The 22,174-nt window shown below is 37.9% G+C and overlaps 2 protein-coding genes across 2 annotated transcripts in view; both read right to left on the bottom strand.

Moving 5' to 3' along the window:
* LOC129745527 (uncharacterized) overlaps positions 1 to 22,174 on the bottom strand; it is a 111,499-nt gene that overhangs the window by 73,896 nt on the left and 15,429 nt on the right. The window lies entirely within an intron of this gene.
* On the bottom strand, positions 9,475 to 10,146 carry LOC129738124 (uncharacterized protein K02A2.6-like). The gene has a single exon (XM_055729308.1). It carries the CDS (start codon positions 10,144 to 10,146, stop codon positions 9,475 to 9,477), a length of 672 nt encoding a protein of 223 aa, XP_055585283.1.

Genomic DNA, 22,174 nt, shown 5'->3' with positions numbered 1-22,174 from the left:
ATTCGTAGAATTTTTTTATACCTTATGTTCAAAGCATATCACCTTCAAAATGCGTTAATGAGATTTGTTGTTTAGCGTTTCGACAATCAGCTGTAGGCACATTTAACCCGCTGGGCGCATTTAGGAACACTTTCCACTACTTGTTTGAAATACTGAAAACACAAAACAAATACCGTAAAACGGGGTAACATTGATCACCGGGGTAACTTTGACCTAAAATAAATTTTTCCACATTATCATCAATAACTCAGTCTTTATTTTGAATTTATGAAATTTGTTTTCTATGTTTGAAAGCCCAAAATTTGGTTTATATATGATTTTTTTTCGGTTAGTAAAAATGTAATTTCAAAATCTTAAAATATCTAATTTTTCCAAGGCTCGCAAACAAACAGCCCTCCTGATGATACCAAAAAGCATTTAGAAGAAAAAAATTTGTTGAATGTGAAAGAACAACTTTTTTTTCGTTGTATAGGAATAGTTATAGTGCTATTTTTATTGTCATTTAATGATAAATTTTAAATATTAATAAAAAAGTCATTTTCCAGTAGTAAGCCTGTATTGGAAAAATGGATAGGAACCCTATCAAATGGTTAAATTTGATGAAAAAATGAAAATGGAAATAGTGGGAGGGCCTTGGAGAATGTGTGAAGGTAACGTTTCATTTGAATTTTGAAGCTTATACTGTTTAGCAATTGTTACAATTTTTGCCCCTAAGTGTATGCAGCATCATTGTTCTTTTTTCGATTGTAACTGTTTTAAAAGCATACGTTAAAAAGCAAGGTAAAATTGATAAACTAGCATTTGTAAATATTATGATGGTGTTTTTTTATCCATTATGATCAAGAAACTCGATAAAACCATCAAAATTGAGACTGATCAATGTTACCCCAAAACATCAAATTCTGAACAGAAACGAAATCGTAGTCTAATAAAATTCTGCAACAATCCGCTCAACAGAAAAACCAATCGAAAAATATTGAAAAAAGCGATCAATCTTACCCCGGTACTAACTTAGTTAATATGTATTGTGCATTAATACTTATCTTTAGTGGTGCAATTTCGAATCTATTTTAAAACTTTTCAAGGATTAGTTTATCAAGTTCGATTATAAAAATTTATAAATAAAAATGAATGAAAAAATAAATATTGGAATATGTTGTCGCTGTCAATCACAAAAATGGGTCAAGAACAAATGGTACATACAATGTTTTTCTCTTTTTAATTTAAGATTGATAAGCTTCGAAGAAAATTATGTTTTCAGAACACAAAAATCCAGAATTGAGAAACAAAGACAAACTTATCCAAAAAAATCAAAAATGTTAGTATTGACTTATACGACTTACCATTTTCAAGTCTATATATGCTGTTGACTATAAAATTTAACAGCATTTAATGTGCCTATGTTTTAATGATTTTGATTTGAAAGATTTTAGCTCCCTAAACTCTAAGCTCTTGGCAGATTTTATTTTTAAAATAAAATTTTTGTTATATGTAATTATTAGTTTAAAAATTAATCAGATCTAAAAGACAAAAAATGTCATCGAATTTGTTTGTTTCCTCCATTCAATCAAACAATAATATTTTGCCAGACTTCATAGGAAAAAATGATTTAAAAAGTTAAATTCTACATTTTTTAAGAAATTCGAATAGAATCATTAAAAGTATTTCTGACTTTACTGAATTTCTTAAGTTTTATTATATTTAACAAATTTGTTTAAGACTTAAAATCAATTTGACTGTTTTTGTAACTATATTCCAAATTAAATTTATTTTAAAATGACTTGAAAAAATTGTAAATATTATCGCATTTAAAAAGTAGAAAAAACAGAACAAAAAGAATACTTTTTTCTTTTTTGCGCAGAAGTCAAAATTTTTAGCGGGCTTCTAAATAGAAAGTTCATTATTGTTTAAAATTTTTATTTTAAAATTTTTTGTAACGTTATACAGTTTTGAGAGATAAGTGCAGACATTGTTTAAACGATTATTCACCTATTTTCAAAAGTTATTTAAAAAACAAAGCTGATAGAAAAAAAACGAATAATTATTATTTGGATTCAGGGCACCGAAGTAAATCAAATATTTCTTAAATTCTGTGCCCTTCGGAAAAATGTTAATTTTCTGACCTTGTGTAATCGAATGTGGAATTGAAAATTTAGAAGGACAAGAAACACAAAACAAAGCTGAGGTAAAATTTTTTTTGAACAATATTTCATATCAGAATAAAAATTGTAATGACATAAAAGATTTTTTTATTATCAAATTGATAAGTAATAAGCTAATGGAAACTAGGTGTTTGGGCAGACCATTTCGGATGGTAAAAATAAGTCTTTACTTGTCGACTAATGAAACAGGAAGAGTCATTTCATTTTATTTGAACTTATTATTACACTTTTTGGCGCCCTAATTCTTCATATTCTTACTTAAACTATGACAAAATGGCAACACATTACAATGAAATTATAGCGAAAAGATCAAGGGGTATGGAAGAATTAACTAAAATATTTGAATTCAAGGTGACCAATATGCACGAGATTGAACACTAGGTTTACCTTTTTTTGCTTATTCCGTTGACTATCGTGAGGGGAAAGCATCTGTCACTTGACTGCTAGCTTGTTGATGTTTTAAATTAGAATTTGATAAATGTAATTTAATGTTAAATGGTTGGTTTCTGTGTGAATGGATTTAACCGAAACTCGGTTATTCGTCGTGGAATCATCGAATTTGCACAAGCCATTTGTGTATCCTATGGCCCGCTATACGCTTGAATAATCGGCTATATTGACAGTGACAGGTTTATTCTAATAAACCTTTTATATAAATTACATTATATGAAAAAAGTGGTCATAGAAAGAATTAGTTCTTATTTACAATTTTCAATGCTTTTTCGATTGGTGTGAAGAGAAAAAATGACCTATAGTCTACATAGTAGTAAAATAATCAATATTTCATTTAATTGAATACCGATAAAAAACCGAATTTTGGAAAAAAAAAGTTGAGGTTTTGGTAAAACAAATTCGTAAGAAAGCCTAAATTGTAATATAAAAATAGAATCGGAAGATTTAAAGGAAAACTCGAGATGAAAATGAATATTGAAAGACGAGTAGAGAAGACAGCCTGAGTTATTGATGTGAAATCGAAAGGCGAGTTGAGAGGACAGCTTGAGGTCGTAAGGTGAGTTGAGAGGACAGCCTGAGTTGTTGATCATAAAACAAGCGAGTTGAGAGGACAGCTTGAAATCGTAAGGCGAGATGAGAAGACAGCCTGAGCTGCTGATAAGAAATCTAACGAGTTAAGAGGACAGCTTGAGGTCGTAAGGTGAGTTGAGAGAACAGACTGAATTGTTGATAAGAAATCTAACGAGTTAGGAGGACAGCTTGAGATCCTAAGGTGAGTTGAGAGGATAGCCTGAGTTGTTGATCATAAAACAAGCGAGCTTGAAATCGTCATGTGAGTTGAGAAGACAGCCTGAGTTGTTGATAAGAAATCTAGCGAGTTGAGAAGACAGCTTGAAATCGTTAGGCAAGTTGAGAGGACAGCCTAAACTTATTGATCAGAATGAGAGAACAGCTCGAGTTGCATTTAAATTTAATGACCCAGCCTGTTGAGAGGGCAGTGGACAGTGATGGAGGTGGAGAGATTTGCTTGAATTTATTGTTCCAAATTCCGAGTTGTGAGGACAACTCAGAAAGCGAGTCAAGACGATAACCCAAGCATCCCCAGTACGCACACTTTAAATTTCTGAAATAGTTAAGTTACAGTTCTTAAAGAAACACCATTTCTAAGAGAAGGTAGTGTTTTTTAGTGTCAAGATTTAAGTTTCAGTTCAAAGGGTTGCTGGAATTGCAATTCGAAATTTACAATTAAAAATTAGTTTCAATTTCAAAAAGTTAAAGAGATAAATAGGATGTGATGTAGTAGGGGAGTGTAGGGTATCATGGGTTACTTTCTTCAGTGCTTCATAACTTTATTTTAAAAGATAAAAAGAATAAAAATAAATGAAAAGGTTTTCTACATTTTAAGGTATCATAAGGCAATTGTGGGGAATCGTGGACCACCAAATCCAAATTGACTCGATAAAGTGAGAAATTGATTAGTTGGCCCAAAACTGAAATTTCACAACTCATTTAGTTGTCTTAAAGCAATTTCAGTTTAGGAAATAAGAAAGAGAGCTGTGTATGACCGAATAATTCCTCGCAGACGTTTCGGCAAAATTCCTTATATAGGATGGACGAAATATTTTTTATAACTCTTCATTTGGCATAACAAAATTATTCAGATAGGAAAAATTTATTTTATGTTCTGAATGTGTATGAAAACATAAAAATATAGGTGGCCCAAGATACCCCACAAAATGTGACCCACGATTTTACACAAGCTATGATTTGCAAATTGTTTGCGTTTGTGTGAGTATTGATGTTTCATCAAAAATTCCTTTTCCACGTGAAAGAACATGACAAAACTAAGATCATAAGCGTATGAGCATATGTTTTTTATGAACTTTGCGTTCCCCATCTAACCCTGGATTATTTCCGTAATCCAACGCATGACTCACACATAGGACATGATTAACCCGAACTGTTCTTAAGGGGGGGGTAGGGTCTAACGGGTATAAAAAAACACCATTTTCACGATTTTTTTCTGGAACTATCGTTCAAACAAATGTATTCAAATGTTTTGCATAATACAAAGCATTGTTAAAAGAACATTTAGTAATTTTTTTGTAGAAAAATATTGAAAAATGAGCCGGTGACGGAGCATTTTCGAGGATGCCTTTTAGAAAACAGGATTTGCGGTGGACACTGTATCTCAGCACAGAATAATCTGAAGTCAAAAAATCAGAGCAAAATATTTTTAATAGATGTTTTTCTGGACCCCAACGTTTTTATTTAGCTTAAAAAAAATTTTTATGAAATTTTTGTGGCTGTTTGAAGTAAAAACTACGATTTTTCACTTAAAAATCCGCCATTTTTCACCTGTAAAGTCTCCCCAAAATAAAAAAATCAAAAAAGAAAAACGTTGGGGTCTGGTATTTTATATATAGAAAATGTGTTCCAAATTTGAAAAGAATCGGATAAGTAGTTTTCAAATGACGATGTCCACGGACTTTAAAAATGTGCTTTCGAGAAAAACGCGTTTAAAGTTTCTGTTCTAGCTTTCTTGCTGTATTAGATAGCAGGAGATAAAGGCCTATAACTTCTACAGTTTTGCTTCAATTGACTTGAAAATTTGACACAACTTTTTTTTTTTTTTTTTTATGAAGAGATTAACCACCGTAATTTTTGTTTGTTACTTTGATTTATCGGCCTAGCGGTGAAAAGTGATGTCCTTTTTAGTAGGGACATCTAAAGATTATGAAATTTTTTTTATATAGATGGATAGAAGGTTAGAAGAAATGAAAGATGGTGAAAATGAGCGGGTAGAATTTGTCTAGAAGCATTACCATCACATACCAAATTTTTGTTCCTCACGAGCCTACTATCATGAAGTGGTAGATACAGATAGAGTTGCATCTACCACCACACATTAGTAGGCTTAGCGTGGTCCGCCCCACAAGCGAGAACTTGTAGTGCGGACGAACAAAAAGATGATATGTGATCGCTCAGATAAGCTCCCTTTAACTCAGAAACGCATCTATCGATGTTTAAGTCTTCTCAGTTTGTTATCTTCGCATTCGTTACATGCGGGGTTTGCATGCGAAACGGTACGGTCGATAGTCTGATAGTGACCAACCACCGATGCTATGATGTCGTGTTTTTATTTCTTTTTGGCCAAAGTTATTTAATTTTATGAAGAGATTAACCACCGTAATTTTTGTTTGTTACTTTGATTTATCGGCCTAGCGGTGAAAAGTGATGTCCTTTTTAGTAGGGACATCTAAAGATTATGAAATTTTTTTATATAGATGGATAGAAGGTTAGAAGAAATGAAAGATGGTGAAAATGAGCGGGTAGAATTTGTCTAGAAGCATTACCATCACATACCAAATTTTTGTTCCTCACGAGCCTACTATCATGAAGTGGTAGATACAGATAGAGTTGCATCTACCACCACACATTAGTAGGCCACCACAACATTCTTGAAATTTTTTACAATAAGAAAATAAAAAAATAAAAAAAACGATTTTTTGAAAATGTTAGACCCTACCCCCCCCTTAAAGTAATGCCTAACTGGTTTCCGGAACATTTTATCTCTTCTCTTACCCTCTCGATTCTTCCACCTAGAGATGTCCACATTTATCAAAGTCGGTTTCCGACACCCGATGGCGCATGTTAATTGCTAGATGAAGACTATAAATCCCCCCGAACGTATCGTCGAAATCGTTAAAAGCCTTTCTATTTTTCTCTCCAATTTATGATTAAAAGTAATCGGAACCATTAGAAAAGCTAAAGAGAGAAAAGTGAGTCAGTGTGGCATGTGGTTCAATTTAAATTCATTTGCCATGAGCGTCGTCATTTTTCGGCGGGTGATGCGACCCAGTTATGAACCCGTCAAGCAATTGATTTTTAATCTATCCAATCGGAAATTCGAGTGTGCTTCCTCCCGAGATGATCTGCCGCTGAGTCGGTTGGCCGGCGGAACTTTGCTTTCCTGTATCAAAAACCTGAAACAAATTCGCGAAAAGTGCGAAGCAATATAATTGGTCACGGTTATTTCAAACTTTCACGACTCTCATTAATCTTTCGTTGATTGTCACGATTGTTTATTAAATTTTCCTACGTATTTTTTTTTTTTTTTTTTTTTTGTCAAAGTCAAACACAGCGAGGAAGAATGACCTTAACGGGTTAAACTCCTATCAAAAAGAAAAAAAAAAAAAAAAAAAGTCAAACACGATGACACAATCCTATCACTACTGGCTGATGCACTTTGTCCCTCCCCGACGACGGCTGCAGGAGAGAGGCGATACTAGTACCAATAACTCAAAGGTAAAGGCTAAACAATTTCGCACCCGTTCCGCTCCGATTGATTTGTTTCCATCAATCTGACCCATCGAGACTATCTTTTTGCTCTGGTGCTGAAATTAGCAATTAGTAGAGGCCTTCAATAAGCGACAATTGAGGGTGACACAGGCAATTAAAACAAACACTCGTCGAAACATTATACCTATTTAATTTGAAAGACCAAACCAGGTGTTGAAGGCATTATACTCTTCAAATTTGATTTCAAACATTCAGAATTGTTGATGAAACTTAAAAAAAAATTCCTCAAAGTTATGGTTGATTAAAATTTCACAAAAAAAGCGAGTCTTTAAATAGGAATTTTCATGCATAATCGTGAACTGGCACCGTTGTTGACTTTCCATGTTGAACCCGTCATTAAATTTCTCGCTCGTGGGAAATGCCCTTCATTTTCTCCATGTTTCAGTAGCCAAGATTTCCATACTGAGTGTCGGGAAGATGTTTCGCGTAAAACAAGAAAAAAATCGAATGCTTACAATGCTGACCTTTTCCGACGTAGGTGGCAAAAAGTTACAGCCATTTGTTTGGCTCATGTTTGTCTACTGCTAAGTATTGTGGCATATTCGAGAGAAAACCCTATGAAGTTTGTTTTCCGTTTGTCGGGAAGGTTCACAGAACCGTTTTTGCACATTTTGTAAAACGCCTTTTTATACAGAAGGCTTTTGAAACCCACTTATTCAAAAATTTCTAGCCATGTGAGTGCTCTCCCAGATAATTCAGATTTCAATCAAAAGTGAATAATGCAGATATGTAGTTCTAATTGTTTTTTTTATTGCAGAGTTCGACAACCGATGGGTGATTTGACAATCGTTAGACATCTGAGCACATTGGTTTTTATGCTGCTTTGAGTCATTCCAAGTGAATTCGCAGAAAATTGGTTTGTTCATTGTTAATCTAGGTTTATTTAGGAATGGGACACTTCCTTTTGCTGATAGCTAATTTTTTAGTTATCGGACATACCAAATTTTGACAGCATTTCTATGCCTCTAAAAAGTACTCTGGGAGAAGCGGGCTATATGCGCATATTAAGCAGAATACTGATTTGATCAAATAAACTATATACACGTGTGCGGGCATCTGTTTTCTATACAACTAAAGTATTTATTTGCTGGTTATGCTGTTAAAAATAAAATGATTTGCCAAGACTCTGCTCCGGTGGACAAAAAACAACAATTTTCAAAACAAAAACTTTGTTTTTCGCTATTTTTAAAAGCTTAAAAAAAGTACTCTTGTATATTCCAAAACCTACGATCTTAGCTAACCGATTTTACTTCAAGTTCAATCTCATGTTGGTTTTGCTTTGTTTGTGTCCGATTTTGTCAGCAGAATTTTAGTAAAAACGTTTATTAGTGGCTCAAAAATAATCAAGTTTTATTAATTTTGCATCAGCTGAATCCACCAAATTGCCCTCAGTTTCTTTCAAAAAAGAAGTATTGGGCCAAAAATAAGCGGAAATTGAAGAATATGGATGCAACCACCCGAAATTCAGATTTGACGAAGTATTAGAGGGAAAAATTGATCAATAACATGTGCATCAAAAAGTGCGCCGGCCGATGGAAGATACCATCAATAAAGTATTTTTCTTACAAAAAAAAATACTTTTTATCAATTTTTTTCATGATTAATCATAAGAATGCCCCTATTTCTTTCATGGAAAGTATTTCGATCAAACAAATGGTTGTTCAGATACACGCATTCGAAACTATCCCATTTCTAAATTGAGTTTTCAAGAAGTTTAAAAAAATAAATGAGGGATTTGAAGATTTCATTTTAAAGAAAAAACTTTTAATAATAACTTAAATTAGAAAATAGCAATCTAGTTCGTTTTACCACAAGAATGATCATTTGAGGCATTGGTATAAATTTTAAAACATTTAGAAATATAAGTTACAGTTTAAGTTTGCTGTTCAAATTCGATTTATTTTCTACTCTTTTAAATCCGATTAAAATTAAAGATTTTAGTTTGAAACTTTGTTTGAGCAGAATTTGCAATATAAATAATGTTATACAAAGGACCATTAAAATACTGTTGTGACGGCAGAGAAATTTCACACAACAGTAAACTATTTAACTATTTACTTTATTATTCGGAGCGTGGTTTTACAATGATCGTTTTTTTTCGATCCCCAAGAGGTACATACTAAACACGGTTTGTAGAAGACAGACCGTCAAGGTTTTCAATAGGGTTGTCGCACGCCTTGGAGGCGTAGTACTATCACTAGCTGGTGACACCGTTGAAGTTACTGGTCGTTAAAGGTACTCTGGTCGTATTCCACCTAGTGCAGCACCGTCTGGTACCTCAGAGACAGCAGCACTTGCCGCCAACGGATCACCGGTATTTACCACCAAGGGAACAGCAGCCTTTGCTGTTTCGGAATTTGCAGCAGCACCTTGCATTGTCGGACTTGCAACTCTGGGTACCGCACTTTCAGTAACTGGATGATATTCGGTGCCTTTCTCCAGTCTAGGACGATTCACCGATTCTTCACGAAGATTGTTGCCTACACCAACCACATGATCAATATGGCGTTCCCAAAGACGAATAACGCAGCTTTCCAACTTTTTCTATGATTCGTCCAAACTTCCATTTGTCTTTGGACAGGAAGTCTCGTACTCTCACACGGTCACCATCTTCAAACTGCCGTACAGCGTAATTGGTAGGCGCAATGATCTCATTTTTCGGTAACATAAGATCTAGTCTGGAACGTATTTGCCTACCGCACATCAACATTGACGGCGATTGGCCTGTAGTCGGATGCAGCATTTTGCGATAGGTAAGCAAAATATTGGATAATTCCAGGTTGAGTTGAGACTTGGAGCACTTCAGAGCTTTAAGCTTTTGTTTGAAGGTTTGAACGTAACGCTCAGCTTGCCCATTGGTAGCTGGGTGGTAAGGAGCACCCATTTTATGGACTACACCGTTCATTCTGAGGAATTGTTGGAACAGATCCGACGTGAACTGCACTCCGTGATCGCTAACAAGTACCGAAGGTATACCAAAAGTGCTGAAAATCTCACGGCACATGATCACTGTACTTTCGGCTGTGGTCGATTTGCAGACTTTGATCTCCGGCCACTTACTGTAGTCGTCAACGAGTATATAGAAGTAGGTGTCGAGAAAGGGTCCCGCGAAGTCAACATGAACTCTCTGGAAAGGTTCAGTAGGAGTTTTCCAACAATATAGTCTCATCTTAGCGGGATCCGGGCGTACAGCTTGACAATCAGCACAGTTGAGGATCATCTCTTCTATTGCTTGATCCAACCCGACCCACCAACAATAGCCCCTGGCTAAGGATTTGGTACGTGTTGTTGCGAAGTGAGTAGCATGTAGCACTTCTAATACCCGTTTTCGGAGAGGTAGGGGCACGTAGACTCGGATTCCTCGTAGTAGACAACCTTTCTGTAATGAGAACTCAGTTTGATCTACTCCAAAGCGATCACGACCTTGAACTTTTCCTCGAAAATATCATATCGTAAAAATTTATAATAGTTGAGCCTTTCTTTCGGAATGTTTTCCGGAGAATTTTCCGTTATTAGATTCTTCTGTCCCTGAATAGTGTTGTCGTATAAGTATTTGCATTTGTTTTACAGCTTCCGGTCAAAATAACACAAAACATTTCCGGACAATCGATTCGGCACATTCGAATTCTTTAGAAGTTTCCACATTTGGACATTTGATAGATTTTTTTATTTCAAGTAGACGCGCTTTCCAAGAATATTCAATGCAAAGTGGGTTGGTCCAGAACAAATTTGTTGAAGAAGGGGTTTGAAAACATGTTGAAACATTTTAATAAACAAACCTCCTTTTCGAAATTTTTACGCATTTTCAACTTCTGTTAATTTCCAAAGAGATAAACATGAGAAATCAAAAAATGCGCTAAATTTAATTCACAAAATGGAACTTGGTTTTTTGCTATCTTTAAACTGAGTTTTGAGTTAAATTTCTTGACTGTGCAGCTGCACGAAAAATTTCGCCGCACCCCATTTCTCGTTCGTAAAATTTTGTAAACAGGACGTGCGAACTGTTACCACAAAAGGGAGAATACGTCATCGTGAATCGACCCATTTACGCAAGAGGGATGAAAGTCAAACGACTAACCACAACAAAGATCAAAATTTCATTTGACATTTTTTTGCACTCCGATCAAACGATTGCGCTCTCCATGATTGTCACGAACGATGTGTTGTGGATGTCTCCGAAAAAAATCAAACGATGGTGACCACTTACAAGCCTGCTTTTGACCCATTGTATAGATATTGCTCTGACATAAATTTTACCCTGAATTCTGCTTATAGTGGCCAGATTTTACAGATTTTCAAAACTGAATGTTGAATGACTTCAGTTCATAGAAACAGAAGGATTATTCGAATATTTGTAGTAGGGGAAGAGGGGGCATAATGCCCACGTTAAGAAGAAAGCCTTGTTTTAGAATACATTTGAAAAGATTAACTTTAATTTTCGATTGTGTTTGGAAGTTTGGTTTATTTTTTGTCTAAATCTGATAGTTAGAATAACTGGAAGGTCAAAAAGGCCACAAATTTAATGAAGTTTAAAGAGTAGGTTTAAAATTGGATTTCAGATTCAGTAGGGGCATAATGCGCATATGAGTTACCCAATCGCGCCGTTTAACGTTTAATAAGAGTGTATTGATCCCAGTGCCTCCGAAACTGTTTGCCAGGTAAAAACTCTTCTAGAGTTTGTTTTGATTAGGTCGTAAGAACCAATATAAACAAAACTGAGTTATTGGCTTCAAACGACTGATAAACATGGATTCTGTGATTGATAAAATCTCTGTTACATTTGATCAATAAATAACTTTACCAAGATGATTTGAATTTAGGACGTATGATGACTTTCTCATTTTTGAGTGTACTTTGGTTTTTGCGTCATTTTGCGTTGCCGGGCATTTGCCGTGATGCAAAACGTCGCAAAAAATAGTTCGGCAAGTTGGTTATACGACGTTGTGCATCGTCACGAAAATTACTTCGGGAAGTGATGAAGTTAACGTGAAAAGAAAATCAAACCTGTCTACAGCAGTGATATTATCCATTTTAGCATGGTGAAACACTGCAAATTGTTGTCGGGTGAGTAGAATACTTTATTCTTCTACGTGTGAAAAGCCAGTTTAATTTTTTTCGTTACAGAAGAAACCAAAACAATTAAAAGCGTTGGATGTTGTCTGTGGCCCGCTTTAGACACTTCTCGATCTGCCAGTGGCGCACAGGTAATGACTGTTATTGTTCTGGTGGATTCCCAAAGGCCAGTTCCACCACACAGTAATGCAAGATTTCATTGGAAGAAGATATACGTGGATTTATTGGAGAAGATTTTTAATTCAAGCATTTCACTAATCAACTACGAAAAAATTACTGGAGATTTGGCCAATCAAATCAGTTTTTGTAATCCAAGATGGATCGATTGACCAAAAAGACGTTAACGCCAAATGAGAAATGCATTAAGTCGTAAGTACATCTTTATCAATAATAGTTTAATTTACATTAGTTTCAAGTACACCAGCATGCTCTGCGTCTGGTTTTACGTTTACTTTCTAATATACAGACAAATTTGTTCAGAAATAATAAAATGAGAATGAAAATGTTATTCGGAACTTAAACATCGATTTTCTCAAAACATGTCTAGTGGCTCTTACGACCTAATCAAAACAAACTCTAGACTTCTATTCTACTTCACAGATGTATTGCTACGCGCAGTGCTGCCAGATATACTGAAATTCTTGTGAATAGTTAATTAAATCTATATTAAATTTAGGAATTTTGAATATATTCGTTTATATTGAAGTTATGTTTTCCAATCTTTAAAATTGTTGTGATGAAACTGCATATCAATTTAAACAAATATGGAACATGCTTAAAGATAAACGGACATGACGCGTTTTGCCCTTCCTAGACATGTTTATTAAAACTCGTTCAAAATAACAGAAAAAATAATTGAATAAGGAATTTTTTTGTTTTGTGATGATTTTCAAGACCAATGTTCTTCATTGTAACAGATGTCAGGTTTTTTTTTTGTCGATAGATGCCGTAATTCCTTACGAAAGTCAAGGCACAAATTGCAAGGAATATGACTTGACAAGTATTTTTGGTTTTTTGCAAGGATTTATCGCATATTTGATGCTAAAGGGTGATACGGTCAAAATTTGGTCAAGGGAAAACGCGTGTAAATCTGTGAAATCGTTTATTTAAAAAATCAAATTAAATTTCTTTTCCAAGTTTAATTAGTATAAAATTCAGCAAAAATATTCAGTTAGACTTCCGCTTTTCCAAATCCGAATTGCCGGGCCTTACGCTTAACCCCTGCCATCAGATTTTGTACAGCCACCTTGTCCACCTTCTTCGCCGCAGAAAACCAGTTTGCCTTGAACTGTTGCTCGTCCTTAGCAGTTTTTTGTTTGGTCTTCTTTAGGTTCCGCTTGAAAATAGCCCAGTATTTCTCAATTGGGCGGAGCTTTGGTGTGTTGGGAGGGTTCTTGCCCTTGGGAACCACCTGCACGTTGTTGGCGGCGTACCACTCCATGGCCTTTTTACCGTAATGGCAAGATGCCAAATCCGGCCAAAACAGTACGGAACAATCGTGTTTCTTCAGGAAAGCTCCGGCTCGTTTTTTGGATCGATGCACGGATGTAGACGATACACCCAGCTTATTTGCGGCATCTCGGTGAGAGAGGTTAGGGTTTCGCTTGAAACTACCGGCAACTCTCTTTGTCGTCTCAGCGACTTCCGGTTTTCGACACACTGGGCATTTTACCCCCAGTTCCCCTACTCGTAGTTTTTCATGGTTTATACTTTAGGTTTTATGATAAATCAGTTTGTCCAATTTAGTGAAACTGTAGCTTTGCGTTTTCTTACTCGTTTGTGCTCGTATCCCTTATGATGGCTAGACAATTTTAATTATATTTCGCTTATGTTACACAAATTTTCCCTTGAAACAATCAACATCAAATTTGGGACAGAATGTGTACGAGACCAAGTGTTTCACGCTAAAATTTTGAATGCAGGTAACTTTTGAGGAACCCCCATATCAAATCGGAATGACATCCTTTTGATGTGATGACTCCTAATTTACGATAAAAGTGCATAATTATAACAAATTTCGTCCTGGTTGAAGTCCAAAAAGTTTTTCAATTATTATATTCATTTAAATAATTGTTCCAATTCTGACCATCCTTTCGGTGTGGTGCGTTCTGACTACTTATTTTGACAACTTACCCAAGGTGTGTTTTTCAGCAGTTTCAGTTTTTTTTTGCAAAAACATAATCAAAATCGCGTTTACTTATTGTTTTTTATTTTTAGTAAGACATTAAACAGATTCCTGAACTGTCGTGAAACGTTGTCATTCATCTGTATTTCTTTTGACTTACTTTCGACAAAAGAAATTCCGACCTAGTGTACTGATACTTCCCGTCCGTCCCGCAGGTAGGTATGCGTCATCATAATGATACTGGCCAAGTCCAAAACGACCGCCTCCAAGCGTGGAACGGTTTCTTCCCGTTCGGATTGAACCCCTTCATACAACATTAAGGTCACACCGCCCGGCATGCATACCATGATGTGATGTGATGTGATGAGAAAAACGAAACAAACTTGGAGACACAGTTGGAATCCGCTCGGTACCAATCGGTTCCGTTAGCCCGGCTCAAACTCATTCTTTCTGGCAGCGGCAAGAAGATTCTCCCGCTTTTCCATCCGCCCGGAAGACTAGCGATGGATAGAGCAAAAGCAAAAACAAAAGTTTGGACCCTCACAATTGATGGGGGCCCGTGAGCGTGTTGTTCAGTACCTTCTAATGGGGAAATAAATAAGACCAAGCGGTTGGTGTTTTCTTTTTGTTATTCAGATCCCGGCTTTGGGGAGCCGTTGCCGGTCAGCTGCCGCAGGAAATGGGTAATGGTTTTACACGGTATCTAATCAACTGGAAACGAGCTTCAAAGGTTTTTGTTTTGATTTAATACCGTTGGAGATTTCTCAATTAGCAATTAGTTTTTTTAATTGAAACTGTAGGTAAACACCGAAAGTTAAGACCGTTGTAACGTAACCTCAAGCTATTATAGTAACCGTTTGTGGTATTTTGACGTTTTTTGTTGACTGTCTTTAATTCCTTTAGCTGTCATTATCTGATAAGAAAGTTAATCATGGATCTTTTCTTAGTATGCTTGTAAGGTCACATTGGCCTGGACAATTTATTCGACTTATAGCGTTTTAGTTTATTAGACCAAGCCCACCGGGCGTTGCTATTTCGGTCGGTATTTCAGATGTTTTGATTGGTTGCGTTTTATCTACTTACTGATTTTCGCACCCATTGTTGTCATCCAGGTTGGTATTTGTGTTTGTTTATTTTCTGATTGCGACGACCAGCTGCGTTGCTACCGGGTTGCTACATAAACGCATCCTGTAACAACCTACTGCTCGAATGCTATTTCTCGAATCAAGTTAGCGACTGCTGGTGCGATGATCGGTTGATAGATATGTTGCTGAATGTGCTCGATTCGTGGTTTAGCAACCATTGGGTGGGCTTGGTCTTAGCAGTGAAAACCTAGTTATCCACGAGCCCTAACTGCTGTCATTGTGTTCGTTGATTAATTCAGAAGTCCGCCAATTTCGCCCAAGGTTTGAACCCCAAGCAGGCGGTTGCAACTCGTAGAAGTTGTCAGTGTTGGGAATGAGCATAAGGGTAAGTATAGCAACCATATATTTGCATCCGGGTTCCGGGTGACGATTTTGTTTGTTTGTGCCAGAGGAGAGAACGAAAACGCTATAATAGTTATACATTCGCCCAGCGTATCTCATCTGTTCAGCCTTAGGAATCTTTTGAATAATACAATAATAAGTCCACCGTAATGTTGCGCGATTAAGCGGTTTTCAGTACTCGTCGCTCGAATACTCCAGTTGTATGCAGGTCCACCTTGAGCAATATCCACGTTTCGTGTCCATAGAAAACAGCAGGTATAATAGGCGTCTTGTATAGGTTCGTTGAAGTGCCTAGTAGTTGTAAAAATTAAGAAAAGGTCCAGTCCGACGCGATTGGTCGAAAATCTTAGTAAAAGCCAGATTTACTTTCAAAACCAAACGAAAAAGTGAACCCAGCAAACATAAAATCACATTAGAAATGATAGCTAAAATAGTAATCAATGTTATTGTGAATCGCCATTTCTACCAAATAGGTAAACGATCGTAAAAATGGTTACTTATAGTGTTTTCGTTTATTGGCAACCTAGTTACCCACGAGTTTTGCCCTAGCTGCTGTTATTGTGTTCGTTTATTAATTCAGAAGTCCACTAGTTTTGCCCGAGATTTGAACCTCAAGCAGGAGGTTGCACCCCGTAAAATTTTTCAGTGTTGGGGGTAAACATAAGTGTAAGTATAGCAACCACATATTTGCATCGTCCCGGGTAACGATTCTGTTTGTTTATTCAGAAAAAGTTTTGCCCGCGCTTGTGGAGAAAACGAAAACGGCATTTAAGTCGGTATGATGAGGACTAATGTGAGGAAAAAAACCTGGTTGTTCTCTCTGTGATAAGCAGTGCAACCAGATTCCTTAAAATCAGGTGACTCTTTCGGAAAAAAATTACCCTATGAGAGAAGCAGTAAATATTGTCGCTGGCAACGGAAAGAACTAAGATCATAAGCGTATAAGCATATTTTTGTTATGTACTTTTGGTCTCCCACGGATGCAATTTTTCGGGTGCTTGTTTAATTATGTATGTACATTTTTCTAGGCTAGTTTAATAAAAGAAGCATATGATACGTACATAAGTGAACAACAAATAGAAAAACATGCTTACGCAAAGCGACGCTGGCATCCTTAATTTATTCTCAATCCTATCCTTCCTGATTCACGTTTCAGCTCGGGGTAGAACTACACTGTATCAAAAAATTGTCCGTACAGCACGTACTTTGACATCCAAACAATCAAAAAGTGCACTTTTTCAGTCAATAAAAATACTACAATTACATCATTCGCTGCAGAAACTAGTCCTTTTTGTAGATCAGTATTAAAAATGTTTATGAATTAAACCTTAAAAATAATCCAATTCATTTTGTATAGAAAGTCCCAAAAACGACGTCAAAAAATTGTCCGTACACTGAGGCCTTTGTCAAATATTAGTCAAGTAAACAGTTATGTGTCAGTCTGTCATACGCAGAAACGTGAGTTGAATCTCAGCAAAGATAATTTCCAGTGGTCTGAGCGATAAAAACGGTAAAATGAACTTTATTTAGCATTAATCAGTAGATTTCAATAATTTGTGGATTAAATTAACAGGAAAATATCTGCTCCTCACAAGAAAAATACCCGTAGAAATCCGGAGACTGATTGTTGACCTGAAGAATGACGGTAAAAGCTTGTCCGAAATTTATTAATTTACTCGTCTTCGAATTACGCATAGAATAGTAAAATGGCCATGATCGTCGGTTCAGTATGTCCTTCAGAACTTTGAGAAGACTAACTCCCGGGAGACTAATCGTATAAGCTGATGATTGGTTTGATCGTATTTTCGGGTCAGAACCAAACAATCATATTTATATTCCTGTAGATGCGTAATATGACTGATAAATCTATTTATTTTTCTCCGTGAATGAAGCATGAAAGCACCCCACACTATTACATGGCCACCACCGTGTTTAACTGTCGGTCGCAAATTTTTCGGATCCAATTCAGTATTTGGATTACGCCATACTCTTACATGTCCGTCAGACCCAAACATATTAAATTTGCTTTCGTCAGTGAATATGACGTTCTGCCAGAACTCTTCCGGTTCCAGGACATACTTATGAGCGTATTCCAGCCGCTTTTTCCTATTTTTAGCAGATATAAACGGCTTCTTAAGAGCAACACGACCTCGGTATTTTTTCTCTTGAAGTATGTTCCGTACCGTTTGAGGATTAACCTGTATGTTTTCAAAATTCTTCAGGCTTCCAGCTAGTTTCGAGGCACTGATTTTCGGATTCTGACGATTTCTCTGACAATGATGCGATGGTGACGATCCGTAAGCTTCAGTTTGCGGCCTCTTCCTGGAGTAGTCTCCAGGGAGTTAGTCTTCTTAAAGTTCTGAAGGACATACTGAACCGACGATCGTGGCCGTTTTACTATACCTGCAATTTCGGGCAAGCTTTTACCGTCATTCTTCAGGTCTGCAATTAGTTTCCGGATGTCAACGGGTATTTTTTTGTGAGGAGCAGACATTTTCTTGTTAATTTTTGTGGATTTTATTAACAGGAAAATGTCTGCTTTTCACAAAAAAATACCCGTTGACATCCGGAAACACGAAAATCTTCTTATTTATCCTAGATAAAGTTCATTGTACCGTATTTATCGCTCAGACCACTGGAAATTGTCTTTCCTGAGATTCAACTCACGTTTCTGAGTTTGACAGACTGACATATAACTGTTTACTTGACTAATATTTGACAAAGGCCTCAGGTGTACGGACAATTTTTTGACGTCGTTTTTGGGACTTTCTATACAAAATGAATTGGATTATTTTTAAGGTTTAATTCATAAACATTTTTAATACTGATCTACAAAAAGGACTAGTTTTTGCAGAGAATGATGTTATTGTAGTATTTTTATTGACCGAAAAAGTGCACTTTTTGATTGTTTGGATGTCAAGGTAAATACGTGCTGTACGGACAATTTTTTGATACAGTGTAGTTCACCAAGCAGACGAATCTGGTTGTATAAATGTCATCGGCAAAGCAGATTTGTTTACTGCCCATCGCTTGTGGACTAACACCTTCTAGTGCAAGATCATGCATGGTAGAACAACGCCTTGTTGTACAGGGATGAATCATCCTAAGGGATGAAAATCCCGGAAAAAAAAAAAAAAACGCCTTGTTGAAGCTTCCATTGTCCCTGAAACAATCTACCCGAAATTCGTAAATAGCTTGTTACCGTAGAAAGGTAACAACTTAAAAATTCTTGTTTAATTTAGAACCCTTACCAGGTGTATTTTGTAGAGTAAGTGTAGATTAATAATTATTAATAATGTATAATTTTTGCGAATTTTCAGGCTCTGTTGCTCATAAAATTGTGAAAAAAAAAGCTGTTATGTCCAATAGGAGAAATTTTTATAGGGCCCAATGTTCCGCTGTCATCACGGAAGATAATCGGTCTGGGGTGTCTCAAGAGCGCGATGCCTTAGGACACACCCACCCAGAACGGTTACATGATGCGGGCTGGCTTCTGTGGCCCGATAATGACACCCGAAAATTGAGCTATGTCCCACGTATTCCCAAAATTCCAACCTCCCAGCCCTGTGAGCAGCGACGCGTCAAACGTCACCAAAAGCATTTGTGCGTTTTTCAAGTTCCGGAATGGGAGAGGAGGAAGAAAAGAACATGAGAGAAAATCGATGGGAGAGCAGCGATGAGGTGTCGGAGTCAATGAGATGCGAAACGACGAGTTAGTTGGGAGCCACGGTACAAATATATAAGGTAGGCTACTTACACGAGTAAACAACTCGTTTGAATGTAAACAAGTGACGTCATTACTATCTGCCTATAGCGTGCCAGGCAAAAAGTTTTGCGCCCATAAGATAATGCTGCATACTCCGAGGATCACTAGATGGATAGTAATGACGATACCATCGGGAAGATATCACCTTATTATATTGTACACCGTGGTTGGGAGCAAGCGGCCTTTAAGCACGGTCGACAAATTTAAAACGGAAAATTAAAACAACATCGAAAAAGTTATCCGATTCCATCCGGTGGTTCCAGCACAGATCCGTTGGCAACTTCCCAGGCTCCCACATCACGGGTCCCCTTGTAGGAACACGAAACAGAGGCACAATCCGTGGTCCTCTGGCGGTGTACGGAAAGAAGGGAAATCGTCCGGTGGTTTCCATTGACATTAACCGACAACCTACCCATCTCCTGCACCACGTGTCTCCCAGTAGAGACACGAATCCTTGGCACGATCCGTGGTCCTTCGGCGGTGTCGGGCCGGACAATACGTTCCTTGTCGGCAAATCCCGTTGAATATCAATCCGGTGGTTATCAAAAATATTCGCTTACAAATTCCGAGATTCCTGCACCACGTGTCTCCCTGTAGAGCACGAGCCCTTGGCACAATCCGTGGTCCGTAGGCGGTGTTCGGGTCAAATTATGAAACCCTCGTTGGTAACAAATCCCGCTGGCAATATTTCCCGTGGTCCAAGTCGGCATTCGTTAGACGATCACAAGATTCCTGCACCACGTGTCTCCTAGTAGAGCACGAATCCTCGGCACAATCCGTGGTCCGTAGGCGGTGTCGGGGTAAGCTATCTTCGTTGCCGGTAAACCCTGCTGGCAATCTATTCGGTGGTCCTTGCTAGCATCCGCTGGCATTAAATCTGTTGGTCAAAGTCGGCATCCGCTGGCATTCTACCAGGTTCCCGCACCACGTGTCTCCCAGTAGAGCTCGAATCCTTGGCACGGTCCGTGGTCCTCGGCGGTGTTGGGGCCCTGTTGGTGGCGCCTACCGCTGGCATTCCTTCTGGCGGTCCAACCGTTCCGACAGACGATTCGAGGGGTGCAGAATAGCGGTAAGCAAATGACCAATCCCTCGCCATTCCTGTCGTCGAACCCAAGCCAATGTCCTCAATCGCCACAATAAAATTCCTCCCACATCGAACCAAGCCGGTGGTCCAGCAGCATGAGCAGCAACGGCCGCAACGTAATTCCTTTCCCCTAAATGTTGTTTGTGTCATGAAATAAAAAGAAATAACAAAATTAAATGAACCAGCCTTCTGCATAATTAACCCCGAAAGAGCCGGTACATTTGGGAGGGGTTCTTACTTGGTGTTTAGTTTCGTCTATCTTCCTTCAACTTTATCGAGGTTCTCCTAGGTAGTAAGCCGACCCTGGGGATAGCCAATCCGCTGAGCTAGCCTTCGTTACAAGCTCTGGGTTACATTTATCTTATCTTTGATATGTGCGTTCAGCTTCCAGCGTTTCCGTCATATCAAATTTGGTGTGAAAAATGCCACTACCATTTTCCAGCGGGATGCCGCTGATGTTTCCGTAAGAAAACTTATATTACCATATCGAAAAGCCCGTGAAAACTAGTCCATCTCATCGATTCAAATTACGAAGCATTTTCGATAGTGGTTCAATCACGGGTACTGATGGAATGAGACAAGGCAGTATTCCGCTGTGAGTTAGCAGCATGAGAATACTGGGTCGCTGACCCATGTCGTAAGAGGCGACTGAATTCTGAACTGACGGAACCCCTCTATGGATGAAGAAATACTCAACGAACTCGGACTTTTATAACGGAACTTATTGAATACAACGACCTAAGGTTGCCAAAATTGTCCTGCTCATTTGAGCATGGAAACGCCTCCATGCGGAAGACCGTGCTGATGAGATGGAAGTGGTGGGTCGAAAATGTGTCAGTCGCAAATGGTAGCCTGTGGGGCTTCAGGACGCACCCCACAGTATTCAAGTCCTTGCTGCGTTAACACGTTCGTCGCCACGCTCATTTTGGTAGTGTTACTAGGCGGGCCCAAAGCAATTTTCAGAGAGAGAAAGCAAAGAGGGAGAGCTCCCATATTTGAAACGTGTGACGAAGCTGAGCGGTAAACTCAAGTAAGAGAGCGTCACACGCTTTTTGATGTGACGGGGCCCCCCAGGAAGTACACCCGTCACCCGAATATGGGTGCCGTGGCGACGAACGTGTTAAATATCATAAACAGAATAAACTTCGAGCCAACTGACGTTAGCTCGGACGAAGCAGGAGAAGGTAGAAGACCGCACTCGGAGGTTTTGCTAAGAAAGTGCTCATTAGGTCTCCTTCACTGAGCAAAGTAGTAAAGGAACTAAGAGAAGAGATTGGTAGGGAGGTTGCCAAGGAAGGGAGAGAAGCCCGGCCGCAGTTAGGTCCACTGAAAACCTCAGTAGATCCCAGCAAGAGGAGTAGGTCCCAGTTGTCGAGAGAGGTGCACCAAAAGGCATCAAAAGTTGTGGTCTTTTGGAGGCGGTCAACATGGTCGACAAGATGCAGCAGTTCGTGCGAAGTACCAACACACGCACATTGACACCTAGGTGTCGAAATTGATGGTGCTTTTGCAGAGTGCCGAACAGAGCTGGTGCGGAAAGTCGAGGTTGCGAAGAAAAACCTTGGTTGCTTCTCAAAGACCTTCGAAGGAGTCCAAGCCTAGAAAAACCGTGAAAAGAGATCGCGACTCCCCTGTCGTTAACGATTCCTTCAAAAAAAAAGC

The sequence above is a fragment of the Uranotaenia lowii genome, chromosome 1, assembly GCF_029784155.1.
Source record: "Uranotaenia lowii strain MFRU-FL chromosome 1, ASM2978415v1, whole genome shotgun sequence".
In the NCBI taxonomy this organism is placed as follows: domain Eukaryota; kingdom Metazoa; phylum Arthropoda; class Insecta; order Diptera; family Culicidae; genus Uranotaenia; species Uranotaenia lowii.
Note: the sequence above shows the minus strand (reverse complement) of the source record. Positions and strands in the feature narration are given on the sequence as shown.

Excerpts from the sequence above, each read along its gene's own strand:
- LOC129738124 (XM_055729308.1), bottom strand. The coding sequence starts at position 10,146 with ATGAGACTATATTGTTGGAAAACTCCTACTGAACCTTTCCAGAGAGTT.